Genomic DNA, 14516 nt, shown 5'->3' with positions numbered 1-14516 from the left:
CCCCCCCCCCGACATGTTCGGTGCCACCTTTACCTCAGCACATCTTATAGGCAGGACATAATGTCAAAGGTTTTTGTGGCTAGGTTGGTGTCCCAATCTCTCCATTGGAAGTCTTGCCTGGCTAGAGGAGCTGGTTGGTTCAGGCCCCATGTCCCCCTTTGCTAGGAGTCTTCACTAGGGTCACCCTCATAAATTCCTGTGAGTTTCCATTGCACTAGGTTTCGAGCTCTTCCCAGAAGTACCCCCCCCCCATTCCAGTTGTCGCTCCTAGTACTCTCTCCCTTTGTCCTCCCTACACCTGATCCATCCTGTTCCCACTCCCCCATGGAGACCTCTCTCCTGTGATGTCTATTTCCCCTTCAAGGTGAGATTCATGCATTCCCCCTTGAGTCCTACTTGTTACTTAGCTTCTGTGGGTCTGCCAATTGTAACATGGTTGTTTGTGGTTAATATGACTTATAAGTGAGTACCTACCATGCTTGTCTTTCAGAGTTTGGGTTACCTCACTCGGGATGATCTTTTCTAGTTCTTTTTCATGAAGCTCCTTTGGAGTCCTGGCCAGTCTGTGACATAATCGACAATTATTCTCTGAAGAGTCTGATCTGAGGGAGGCCACAGAAGGGCCCAGCCTTCCCCATATTTCACAACTAGAGGAGCTAGAAAGAAGTTTTCTCAAATGCTGAAAAAGGTTATATGGAAGCCCAAGTTTGGGGGTTTAGTTAGAAATGGGGAAGGCCTGTTTGAATAAATGACTTACAAATCTTCTGAGTCATTGGTCCCAAAGATCTTGGCCTACCTACATAAGGGACCACCGTGGCAAGGAGAAACATGTAGTTCTGTAGTGGATGCGATTCCTATCTAGTCACCGGGCTCTGGGAACCCAATGGTAACTGGCTGGGTTTTGTCTTTCACAAATGCCTCCAAGAAACCAGATCCATCCTGGGGACAGCCTAGAAACCTTATCCTGATGCCAGAATGTAGCCATGCCAATCCATAGGGTGGAGGCTCTAGGCTGGTCCTGCTGTTCTTGGGGTGGTTGAGAAAAACCCAGGAGATGGCTAGATGCAGGAAACTACCACCGAATCTGTGAGGTTGTGGGTAGGCTGAGGACTTCTTGTCTCTTGTGTTCCCCATCAGCAGGCCTTTATGTCCCATTCTAAACCGCAGCACAGCAGGCATGCACTAGGTCTAGCCTTTTGCAAAAGAAAAACAAAGAAATTTGTAGAATGGGCCTTGGCACTGGAGTATCTTGCTTCCAGTCCCGGGTCTGTCCAAATCATGTTTCTGACTGACTTTTTTCCTGGTACAATGAACATAATAATAATGAACTTCGGGCACAGCCTTGAGTGTCAAGCCGGCGAATGGGGCCTTGGTATGAGCTTCAGAGGGAAACTCTGAACTCCTAGGTTGCTCTTTTTCTGTGTGACATGCAAGGGCTTCTGTCTTCAGCACGCACGGATTCGTTCCAAGGGCCCAGGATCCCTGAAGTTCTGCAGACACTAGTTTGTGCCTTGGGGCTGAGGGGGGTGCAAATGGAGCAAAGGATACTTTTGGATGTAATGGGTTTCTAGAGCCTCTAGCTGAGGGGGAACAGCCCGGTTTCCAGAAAGAAGGGGTGGCACAAAAAAAGAGGGGGTGGGCAAATGGTGGGGCGGGGAGCCCTGAACCGCTCTGCCTTCCAAGGAGGAGGAGGAAGGAGGGCAGGCCCTGACTGGAGGGAGGGAAAGAAGGAATCCGCCAAGGAGGAGTTTTCCAGCCTGGCTTTAGAGGCTCTGGCTCACTACACAGCCCCTCTGTCTCTTGGCCTTCTCCAGCCCCTAAGTGCGCTGCGCAGCCTGCCCAGCGGGGGAAGCGCCGGCTCGCCATGGGGAGCCCGGGACTCCGGCCCGCGCTGCTGCTGCCTCCTCAAGTACTGCTGCTGTTGCTGGCACTGCTGCACATCCTGCCGAGCCAGGGCTTCCCAGGTAGGAGCTAGAGATGGGGGGGGTGTTTCCCCAGTTAGTCATCTAGGAACCTCGGAACCGTCTGCTGAACCCCCTGGCTTGGAACAGCAGGAGATGTGTGTGGGGGTCTCCCTTTGTTTACTCTGAACTCGGCTTTCGCAGTCCCAGGAAGTGGGTCTGAAAGAGGAGTGTGGCTCCCGTTTAGGTACAAGGAACTGAGTTCTATCGCAGAGCCTGGAGCCCGAGCCTGAGCACCTTCTGCTCCTAGGGCTCCAAGGTTTAAATCAAACCCTCTTGGCATAGAAGGCTACGAAGAGAAAGTTTGGCCACGGGCTCCTTTGCTCCTTTCACCACACTGCATAGCTTCTTTTGCTCCCCACCCCACCCCCTCACATGGTTTTGATGGCTGTCAGCGCTCTGGGCCTGGCAGCTTATTTTTGGAAAAAGCCCCACATCTTGACCCCCACCCCCGCCCCACGGAGCTGATCAGCTCCAAAACTCTTGTGGACTTTAGTAGCCTAGCTGAAGAGCCTTCATACATCCTTTTGTCCAGTCCTCCTGTCCAGTCTGCACCCGCCCCTTCTCCCCCAACCCCGCGCCAAACTCTGGGATTCCGAGAAAGTTTGCTTCTCTAAGGGAAAAGTGCCAGCTGAGAGTGGTGACATGTGGCATGCACTTGGTTAGCACCAGGGAAAGCAGGAAAGGCGCAGAATTGTGCTGGAGGGCGTGGTCTCCAACATCTAAGAGGACCCTGGTATTTACTGGGTTTTCACAGTACAGGGAAAATTCTCTTTGGAAATGCCTCTTTCAAAAATATCTAGTTAACATCCTCACAAAGAAATCTTTGGGCTTAATGAGGGTGTCCGAGGGGCAGGGCTATTTGCTCTGCACTGCTGTGGCCTTGGAATGAAGAGCCAATTATGCAAGCGATTTAGCTTTCTGTTAATAGAAAAGTGGTGCGGAGCATTACAATGTATGCAAATAATTGCCTTTGTGTTAGATCACTATGGACAGTTTAAATTTGGGGCTTGAGAAGAAACCTCCAGGAAGGGAGCTGGGTAGATGTAGGCAGGGATGGCTTTTGATCTTTTGAGTGTTCCAAACGAGTGGATGGATGGATGGATGGATGGATGGATGGATGGATGGATGGATGGATGGATGGATAACATGTGAGTTAAACGACAGGAACATTGTGTTCTGTGTTGATGCTTACAGGTTTGAAGTTTTGTAGTAGCTGATTAGGGGCAAAGTGCAGAGGAGTCTTTACCTTAGTTGTTAGAGATGTTGATGTCCCCGTGCCCTTGGCAATAATTGTGTTGAAGGGATCTCAGAGGGGAAGGAGAGACAGTCTAAATTAAAGAATCTCAACCTCTGGGTGAGTCTGTCCCAAGGAGGCTCCATTTTCATTTGCTCTCCTCCCCTCTTCTGCTCTCCCCTCCCCGCTCCTTTCTCTCTGTCTCTACCTTATATAGTATAGCTTGCTGCCAAGCCTCAGACACCCACAGAATCCTAGATTTGCCAGCTCAGGCACTTACTACTGTTTATGTTTTGGGACTTGCCCTTGGGTTTCTTGGCTCAGTCTGCTAGCCTGCCGGTCCCTCTTCCAGTCAGTCAGGCAGCCACCAGGTTCCTCTTTGCCACCATTCCTGCTGCTTCTGCATTCACCTGCCATCTGGCTCCACTCAGATTAATTGAAACTTTGCAGAAGCACTTCCCTGGAGTCCCTACTCCATTTTTTTCTAGTCTATTTCTAGCCCATTTCTTTAAGAAATATTTATTTTACTTGTTGATATTATATTTATACCCTTTTCCGCTTTGCTTTCTGCCCTCCAATTCCTCTCCTATACCCCAACCCCTTGCTTTCTAAACTACAGTATACTATTCCAATTGGAGTACTCTCTTGGCACATATCAGTGGAGTATCTTGGGAACTGAGCTCTGCTGGGGCTGTTGAATCCAACAGAGGAAATTTTAGTTTGAGCCAGAGATTGTAAAAGTCTGGGAAGGGAAAATGCTCTAGACTTGTACATCTGGAGGCACATGGCAGCTGGGTTCACTATTAGTTGTGGGGTGACATGTTTTAAAGGTTGTCTCAGAGGCACTCCTAGTATGTGAACATGATGTCTCCAGGAAGAGCCTGTGAAAGAAGATTTGGCTCTGGATCTTCACAAAGAGGGAGCTAAGCATTTAGGACTCCATCCGTATCCTAATTATGGAACCCTCTGAGCTCTTAGAGCAACTGTAAGAGAAATGACAAATCTTTCCTATTCCCACCTGGAAAAGCTCTCTGGAGTTCATCTAAACCTGAATTTGATGTAGCTTTTCTGGGCTCCTGGTTTATTATTCCCAGCCTATCAAAGACTGTGTATCTACAGAAACTCACAGGAAGTATATGGAGTGCTCCTAGCAAAGTTGCCTGTTTGGACCCTTTTAAGAAATGGGCCTGTTCATTAATTCTATACTTAAATGAATTCTCACAAGCTTCTGTATGTCTGAGACTTTGGAAGTTCACTTTACCCCCTGCAAACAAAGCTGAAAGTGGGGGATGAATGCTGTGGCCATGGACAAAGTCTTTGTGAATCCTAGTACTGGAAAAAACAGGTAAAGTGGTGTGGTTTTGTTCATTAGGGAAACCTTAAAGCAAAATTAGACCACTGCTCTAGAAGCAGGATTTGGAACTGCCACATTTGGAGATAAGTATTAGGAACAGAGCACCTGGCTCAGGCTCTACAATTAAGGTCTCAGCAGAAACTGGCTAGAAATTTCTATTTGTGCTTAAGACATATAATCAGCTGACAAAATTACTCTGCAATATAAAAGAGGATCTGCTAGAGAGAGGAGAGCATTTTTGTCTGGCATTGTCTTTGTTGAGAACACTTCCAGTCAGTAAATTGTTACCACTTCTCATTTCACAGATTTGTGAGTTGAACACAGGGCTAGAAACCATCAGTAAGGCACCAATTTCAGACCTTCCTGCCTCCTCAGTCCTTGCACCATAATCAAAGTACATCCCTTCCCTTCTAGATGATGACTGTAGCATTAGTGTCTCTGAGGCTAACTCACTGTCTTTTTTTTTTAAAGCCAAATACACGTCTTTTAAGTGGAATAGTGTGTGTGTGTGTGTGTGTGTGTGTGTGTATGCATGTGTGTGTGTTTGTGTGTGTGCAGGTATGTACATATGTGTGATCATCCATGTGCGTGTGCATGAGTGTGCATATGTATGTATTCATGTAGAAGGTAGAAGTCAGAGTAAGGTGTCTTCTTTTGTTTCTTTCTACCTTCATTTCTGAGGCAGGATCTCTCACTAAATTGGAGGCTCATCAATGGAGCAAATCTAGGTGGCTGGAGAGTCACAGAAATCCTCCTGTCTCCTCTTATCCAGTGCTGGGATTACAAGTGTATGCCACCATACCCTGCTTTTCGTGTGGATGCTGGGGATCTGAACTCAAATTCTTATGCGTATGTGGCAAGCACTTCATATTTCTCTATTCCAATCTCATGTGGAAGGCTCTCCATTAAATTCAGGAATTAAATTGTTCCAGCACAGTTCTCAAGTGCTTCACCCATGACTTCCTAAAACCTAGTCCATATGCACTACATGGTCCTTTAGCAGTTAGGTTACGTTTTCCTTTGTAGATGTCATTTCCTGCACCTTGGAGTGACCCACTGAGCCCTTTGACTGTTCAGAATTCTCCCCATTATCTAACAACATCCACACTTTGATGAAATCAACTGACTGATCCTCCCTCCCCTCCTCACCCCTCCCTTTCTTTCTTCCCAGTCATGGGAATGGGACACATGGTCTTATGCATGATATACATATGTTCTGTGGCTGAGCTACACTCTAGCTCTTGAAATTATTTCTGGATCACTGAAAAGGAAGCCTCATGTCTTTCTTTAATCAAGCCCAGCTCTCTGTGCTGTTTTGTGTTTATCGCACATTTCACACACTGTAAGTTGTACACTCCTTTTCTAGATTCTGAGTCCTTAAAAATCTATGGTTGTGCCGTGTTTTACCCTTATGTGTGTTTCTGAGGATGCTCACCGGAATACCTGGTGCTTGTGGAATTTAGTTTACCCTGAAACTCTGATGATCTGTAAGAGAAGGTGCATGAGTAAATGGGATCTTGTGCCACCATGAATCTACATACATAGAAACTATGGCTTGCTGGCCACAGAGGCTCATTTTAAATCCACGAGTACCCCCTGTTTAAGCAATAACTGTCTCTGCTGGGGGCTGTAAGATGAGAGACTGAGTGCAGCCGCAAGCTGGAGCTTGGATTTATTTTTGTTGGCCACTTTATTCCATGTCTTTCCAAAGCAGTTGAATGGTTTCCTTAGTAAACACACATATATGTGCTGTAACAATTCCACATTCAGTGAACATAACTAAAAGTAGCAATTGAAAGCAAAGAGTTTCAATATAGGTTTGCTGTTGCCAAGTTATAACATAGTATGGCATTTGTAGCAGTCAAGTTATGATTAACATTCAGGTTGAAGATTCTCTTACAAAACAGTAGTTAAGAATAACTGTCTCTCAAGTTCTAGTTTGTAGGGAGACCTCTGAGCCAGTCTCTCCATCTTTAACTGTAAGATTTTGGAACTGACAGCTCTCTAGTTAACACCACCTATAGAATTTCCAGTTCTCATTTTAAAAGCAACCGTGGGCTAAGTGTAGCTCCAAAAGGTATATCATATTATATGTCTTAAGTTCTGCATTCAGTGTCCCTCCCCTCAAAGAAAAAGTAAGTGATAAGTAAAGAAAAAAATCAAACAAAGTCTATACAAACATAGATTGAAACTGTGCCTGCTCTTGATTAGCATAAAGTCTGAGATCTGGGGGAGGATATTGAGTCCATATTCAGGGTATTCACTGTCTGAAGTAGTTGTGAATAAGACCCAAACTATTCAATTCAAATATCTTTGTAACATGTAACAGAATTTCCAAGATTACTTCCCAGGACAAAGGAATGGAAGATAAAATGTCAGTGAATACTTACAATCTTCTGAATAAAAGAGCCAATTGGACAGGAAGCAAGTCAGGGCATACTTAGTTGATGAGACCTTTGGCTATCAAATTGCCCTAGGACATCATTCTAAGTGATTTAGAGACTCTGGGAAGTTTATACATTCTAAGGGTAAGGTTTGCAGATAAAGATTTAAAAGAAAGGCTCGCACTAAATGTTCTTAGCTGTATTGCTATGCCGCCAAGTTCCCAAGGTGATAATTGGTTACACCTGGATCTTATGAGCACATGGAAGAATCTGGCTTCAGAAAGCTCCTGAGTATGCATTCCTTAGAGAAATGATGCACTCACCCATAATTCTTAGGTCATAGTGGATGTTTCTCTCTGTGCATTGTTCTTCAGGAAGAAGAAAAATGGGTTTGGATCTACTGACTCAGATTATCCCAGAAACTTGGAGTTATACATTGCATATATTTGTTTAAAAACCTTTCCAATGAGTTAGATTGGCAGAGTTTTTGCTTGGCTTTCAAATATTTTTTTTGCAACAGTTTTTCTGTCATGGTCTTATAAGGAAGGAACTGTAGTGTGATTAGTCCCATGTACCAGCAATTTGTTTTCTGCTGCCGCCATCACAATGTCCCTCCAGTTGTGTTTAATGGGCACATCTTGAATGCAGCTGCACTCTAGCATTCTCTAATGATTTGTCTTGGTCTATGCCTTATGTGGGTGGCTGGGCTGAATAACCCTGCCTGGTACAGGCTTCCAAGAATATTAAAGCACATTAGTTAAATTGGAGCCACGGGGCAAGAATTAAGCCAACAGTTTTTTAGGCCTACAGTGGAATGTTGCAGAAGCAGTGGTGGTGTTCATGGCCCCTATTTTCTGGAACTCAGCTCCCACATGACCATTCCTTATAGGAATTATCCAAGATACTTTGTCTCTGACTCATTTGCCTGACCAAGACTCCAGTTCCTCTTATGGCCAAAGGTAAAATGCTGTTTTGACTTAGATTTTATCTCAGCTTTTTAGGTAGTAGAATCATACTCTTTCAGTATTAGCTATGCATAGATCTAATTTTCTCACCCATGTAAGCCAATTATAGGGTCTTTGAAATTTTCCTATTCCCATAACTTAATAGGGAACCTAGCTCCAAGAAGGAGGGGATGTGTCTAACCAGCTTCAACCCACCCACCTGGACGGGTGCTTCAGGCTCTATCTAGATTGCTGTGGGAGTTTCTTTCATACCCAGGTTCCTTTGAACAGGCAGCCTAAGTCTTCTGCTGGGGAATCTTGGACAGTGAGGATGCCTCAGACGTGAACTTTTCATACATCTTAGGGAGAAGCCTCTCATGCCTTGCCAGTTGGAATGTCTGGAGTCACATAGGGCTAGGGTGTTATAAGTCGAACTATAGCTACAGCTTAGTGAAGTGAATCCCCTGCACTCCTGTAGGCCTGTGTTGAAATTTATCTCTGCAATGACTACTACATATTAAGCTCTTTCTTGGGTTCAAGAGCTAAACAAACTAGGATAATCTATGCTGTAGCATCACTATTTACATGAATCCTTGGGTGCCCTCTCATTCATCTTAGGTCTGAGCTACTTGGACATTTCTCAGTGCTTTTGAGAAGCTCCTGACCCAAGGCTAACTCTTGATCTCTTTTAGGGACATTAGGATCCCATAAGCTTTGTCTCTACACTGCTTGTTTGGAGTTGCACACCTGATTTGTGGTGACAGTTAAACAGCTTTATTGAGACATAATTCACCCATTCCAGCATTTGCCCATTGAAACTGTGTATTTTATTGCTTGTATTATATTCGTGGAGTTCTGTATACATCATTGTCATCAATTTTAGGGACATTTTTATTATCCCCTGAAGAAACCTGTGTCCTTTGGCTGTCACTGCCTAATTCCTTTTCACTCCAACTGCTAGGCAACCACTAGCTTATTCTCTGCTGCTATAGATGTGCCTGTTCTTTACACTCTCTATAAGTTGCATGAAACTTGTCTTTTTGTGATTTATGTCTCTCATTTAGCCTAAGGTTTTCAAGGGTCATCCATGTTGTCAATTTTATCCTGTAATTATTCCATTCTATGGATATCTTCCATTATATTTACTGTTGATCACTTAGTACACATATGGGTTGCTTCCACTTTAAGTTTCTTAGGAATAATGTTGCAGTGCACATTCATGTACAGATTTTTCAGGGGACATATGCATTTATTTCTCTTGACCAATTACCTAGCAATGGAACTTCCAGATCATATGCTCACTCAAGGATGAAACATCTAGAAAAGTACCCAACTCCCCAGAAGGACTACATCTTTTTAAATTCTCACAGCTTCAGCATCACAACCCTTACACTGTACAGTCTTTTTCTATTAAGTACCATCATATGATCCTCACTCACTCGTAATTTACTCTCAAGTATTGAGTGACAAAATTGTGCAAATACTGAAAGGATACACCGGAGAAAATCAGTGGTATTTGCTCTTTCATTGTTAGCTGGAGGAGTACTGCGAGCCCACAATGCACTTCTCAATGAATAAGAAAAAATGTCCAGTTTCTACATGTTTAGTTAGATGGGCAGAGAATTCTATCTGGAGACATATTTGCGGCTAATTCAGAAATAGGGGCAAACCCAGGATTCAAGACTAGGAAAGGAAAGGCTGACTAGTGTGGTGAGCCTGGTTGCTCTTGTCGTGGGTGTTATGGTGTGGGAAAGAAAGTCCCTGGACAGGCATGTAAGCATTGCTGACTGATAGTGGCTTAGCCTCAAATAAGACAAAGCTGTGGATCTGGTATTCTTTTAAAGCCTGTGAGTATTTAAAAGGTAAACAAAACAAAACAAAAAAGCTGCACTTGTATTTCTACATGATCCTTGCACCCTTGGATCATCTGGAACCAAGTCAAGAATTCAGATGTGTAGTCTCCACCTAAGACTTGCTGAATCAGCATTAACACTTTACCCAGACCCTGCTGAGGAATTGTAGATAAGGATATTTGCATACTGGTCTGATGGAAGAGTGCAGCAATTTGCCAAAACAGATTGGCTTGCCTATTTAGAATTGCTACACAATGGCTTACTTCCCCTCCTCTCTCTTTTGTGGTTGGTTTTGACTTCATCACTGAATGAATCTTCTGGATTTCCATTGTAAGTCCCTTATATTCCTGAGACAAACATGTGCACCTTTAAGTTCCTAGTTCCTTCTCTAACTCAGAACACAAACCTTCAGGCCCTCAGCTTACTCTTCTTCCTTCCTCCCTCCCTCCCTTCCTTCCTTTCTTCCTTCCTTCCTTCCTTGACCTCAACTATTTTTTTAAAAGTCTGCTGAGCAATAATAGTACAGCCCCTGCCTGACCTAACCCAGAATAACAGCAAAGCGTATCTTCAGATTGACTAGGAGCAGGGGCTTCGAGTAACTTTCCTTTGCAGCTAATAATTTCAGTTAAATAATTTTAGCTAGTTAGGAGGAGGAAGAGGAAGAAGAGGAGGAGGAGGAGGGGGAAGAGGAGGAGGAAAAGATCAAGTTGAGTCTAATGGAACAGCTCTGAATCCTCAGCTACCTGGGAGGTTAAGGAAAGGGCATTATCTAATTTAAGACCTGCTTGGGATACAGAGTGAATCCAAGGGTAACTTAGTGAGATCCTGACTCAAAATACAAAAAAGAAGTTGGAGATATGGCTCAGGGAAAGAGTGTTTCACATGTGAGGTCCTAAGTTTAACCTCTAGGATTGAAAAGGACAAAAACTATCTGGGTGGTGGTGGTGCTCACCCAGCACTCAGGAGGCAATAAGGCAGATCTCTGAGTTCAAGGCCAGTTTGCTCTACAGAGTGTGTTCTAGGACAGCCAGGGTTACACAGGGAAACCCCATCTCGAAAAGAAAAAAGAAAAAAGAGAAGGAAAGAAAAAGAAAAAGAATTTTACAAAAAGGCCAAGGAGGAAGAAGAGGAAGAGAAAGAGGGATTATCTGTTTTCATACTAGAAACTAGAGGTTAGAGAAGAGGTGGTAACTTGGAGAATGGGTGAAAGTAAGCCAATGGGGAGGTCAGGAGAACACATCAGTGTCTCACGTTAGGCCCTGAAAATTCTACAGATGGTGAAGACTAGGATGATTGAGTTGTTTAATGGAATCAAAAAAGGTTATTTGTGGGTTATGTTGGAGTGGGTATGTGGTTATAAACCCAGAAGTGGTCTTTAGAAAGACAAAATTGGGATCATTTGGGGAGTCTGATGAATTTTAATTTGATAGATCTGGAATAGGGAATAGTTAATTTGGTACAGTCTGCAAATTAGTTCAGGAATGCTATATTTGGGCCCTTCCTGTTTTCATATCATCAGTTGATCAAACTGTTTAAAGTTTTAGGTAGTAAAAGTATTCCAAAGGAGATTAACAATTACTTTCTTATCATGTGAACACAACTATGTTAATTTATTTAAGTACAGTATTTGCCTATGTGGTGATATAAAGATAACATTAAATTGTTTTGACAAAGATCATAGGGCTTATGAAACTAAAAACAGTTTGCCTCTAAAGTCTGCCAACCCCTAATGTAAGGTCTTGATTCTGAAAGTGTAACTTGAGGCTCAGCTTTTCCTGGTAGTTTTAGAGAAATTTGAGATTTTGAACAGCACTCCAGAGCTATAAAGTTGCAGCCTGCCTTTTAACAGGAGATGCCTAGGTATTTGGAATTGCTTCCCCATCAGTAGACCCAACTCAGGACTCATCTTGGAGGTCTAGGCCACCATACTATAACTGACACTGTATTTTCTACTCTTAATTTATATGGCACATAACTGTATATCTAGTTTTCTAGGTTTGGGGACTGTAATACCCAGATATCTCAAACTCTCTAGAAACTAAGTTCTCATTTTAGTCTTCCCAGTCCTTAGCTAAATCTCTGTGCTCTAACCCAAGTTGGAAATGGTCTGGCCTTTGTAAACTGCTGACAGATTTACTTGATGTTGCCAGGGTTTGGAGGCTGCAGACTCTGGTTTCTCTGACTCCATTGGCCTGCCAGGATCTCACTATATTGATACGGCTCAATGTCCTCAAAAGTCTTCTATACATTTATTTGAAGCACTGCTTCCTAGAGGTACACAAGTGTCTCCTGTTTATGTAGGTTGCGTTGTCATTAAGTTGAGACATGCTGGCTACTAAGATCTGAATACAGTTTGTCTCCCTACAAAATTCAGCATGAAATGTTGGTGACTTTGAAGAGATTATTGGAACACCAGGAAGGCTTAATGCCTTTCATAGGACCAGATCAGGTATGGTGATTGTGGGTTATAATAAAGCAAGTCCACCTATCTTGTTTGGCATATATATATATATATATATATATATATATATATATATATATACAAGCTTGTCCTCTTTTTCACTAGGAGTTGTAATAAGAGGCTGTCACCATAATATAACTTTTCTACCTTGAACTTCCCAGCCTCCAGAACTGCCAACCAAAATAAGTCTGGTTTCAATCATGGGTGCAGACATGGGTGCAGACATGGTTGCATTCATGGGTGTTTGGTTGTAATAACAGAAAGTGGCCCCAAACACAAGATTAAGTGTTTCTTTAGTGCAGGGGCTGCTCAGGATCATCAATCTGTAACCCTCTGGGAGAGGACTGGGAAGAATAATCTCAACTTATGATCTATAGACCAGTACCAATAACAGAATCACTCAAGAATATTCGAGGTAAATACATTCTCAGACCCTACCCTAGGAACAGAAACAGAATGAACCAGAAACAATGTTCTGATAAAGTTGAGCCCAGCAATCTGTGTTGTAACAGACACTCATAGTTCTTCTCACACAGTCATGTATGAGGATCATTTGTGTGGAAAATTTCAGATCAATTTTCAGAACATCTAGAGAAAGAAACTCATGTTTCACATGTCGGTTTTAATGAGAATCATTTACTTGCTTTAAATTTTAGGACAGGACCTTGGGAAACACCACACTGAACTTACTGAGTAGGGACGAGCACAGTAGGCTTCAGGAATAACCCTGTGGTGAAATCATCTCTTGCAGATATATCTCCCAGAGAAGCAGTTTGTATGCACACTTGGTTTGAGAAAAGTTTCTCCAGGTCAAAAGGCAGCAGCAGCTGGCTGATGCAAAAACACATTCTTTACAATGTGTTTCTGTATATTAAAATGTTCAGAAGCCTCAGGAACAGCCCTTGGGCTATTTCTTCTCCTATGCATGATTCATACTTTCAGAATACTGATCTGTGGGAGACTGCTAGTCTGCGGCCAGTGATTCTCAGTACAGATGCTTGTCTCTGCATTTTAGAGCTCATGCCATTTCTTCTCATTCCAGAACTTCTCCCTTGGGGTCTCTATGAGGAACAGAAGTATTACAGCCTTGTGCCTTCATTTAAATGTTCTTTCTTCTTTGCTCCCAGTAGGTTTGTATCTTCTACATAGTCACTTAGTCTCAGAGTCCCAGTAACATGGAGTCATTTGGGAGACTGGATGAAGTTGAAGGAGCCACTATAAGTTATTGTACTTCCTTTGAGAGCTGACTGCTGGGGACAAGCAAGCGAAAGGAATTAAGGATGAGGAACTTACTCTAACCTTGATTTTCATCAAGAACGGATGATACAACTGACAACTTTGATTCTTACGCTTCTTGTGGGAGAGAAAATAAAATCTTATGCACTAGCTTACTTTTGTCTGCTCTGCAATCTGAAAACTTGTGCTCATCTTAAAAATGGCCCACCTGATGCAGGTATAAGCTGCAGCTCTGCATGCTTTCATGATGCTTTTAAAAATGATAAAAAGAAGTCAGGATGTAGGTCAGTGCTAGAGCTCTTAGCAGTTGCAAGGCCCTGAGTGTAAGCTTCCAGCACAGAAAAAAAAAATAGTTTAAAGGTAAATCACATTTATTGTAAAAGCCCTTAGAGACCTGGTAAGATGGAAGTAGGTTTGCCTCTCATTTTCCTCTGCACTCTATTTTCTCCCTAAAATCACTGCACCGAACAGTTTGGTATAAACGCCTAGAAATTTTTCTCTCTGTGTGAATTTTTATAAAGACACAAGTTGTTAAAAAATAATGCATTGCTCTGGGCCTGTGTACCAGAGGCTTTCCTCAGAGATCTCTGGCCTGGTCTGGTGCGAGAGTTCTGAGAATTCTGGCTGAAAGGGAAGTGAGTGCGGGCAGGGAGAGGAAGTAAGTCGCTTCAGCCACTTCCAAGGCTTCTGCTGCTGCAGTTGGCTCCACCTCCGTCTCTGCCAAGCCTTCCCAGTTACTCTAAGCTGCCCTGCTGGTCTGGCTGGGCCAATGAGAGGCCGACTAGCCAGTGAGGAGTAGGCGGAGCTTCAGGTAGTGTTCTTTGGGAGAGCAGACCTCTTCCCAAGTGTTACAGCTCTTAGGACAGAAGCTCTTGGATGATGGAGTAGTTCTCACACCCCTATAGTCCTTCCAGATAGGATTCTTATATACAGTTTTGGGGTGGGTTAGGAATTGACAACAGGTACTTCCATTGACTTGGTCTGAGAGCTTTTGGGAAAAACCTTATTTGCATGTGGGAGTGCTTGGTGCTGCTCCTACATGAAGGCCACACACCTTTCTCTTTGGGGGCAGGGGGTGCTGTGGGA

The 14516-nt window shown here is 43.5% G+C and overlaps 1 protein-coding gene across 2 annotated transcripts in view; it reads left to right on the top strand.

The window, feature by feature from the left end:
* The first annotated feature begins 1696 nt into the window (after positions 1–1696).
* Srpx (sushi repeat containing protein X-linked) overlaps positions 1697–14516 on the top strand; it is a 75760-nt gene continuing 62940 nt past the window's right edge. The window contains exon 1 of one of the 2 annotated variants that reach the window (XM_031340891.1): positions 1697–1964. In XM_031340891.1, coding sequence (XP_031196751.1) covers positions 1865–1964 — 100 coding nt within the window. In that variant the 5' untranslated portion in view covers positions 1697–1864. The remainder of the gene's footprint in view (positions 1965–14516) is intronic. The other variant, XM_031340829.1, reaches the window with a different exon arrangement.

The sequence above is a fragment of the Mastomys coucha genome, chromosome X, assembly GCF_008632895.1.
Source record: "Mastomys coucha isolate ucsf_1 chromosome X, UCSF_Mcou_1, whole genome shotgun sequence".
Classification (NCBI taxonomy): domain Eukaryota; kingdom Metazoa; phylum Chordata; class Mammalia; order Rodentia; family Muridae; genus Mastomys; species Mastomys coucha.
The sequence above is the reverse complement of the archived record's forward strand: the minus strand, read 5'-3'. Positions and strand labels throughout refer to the sequence as shown.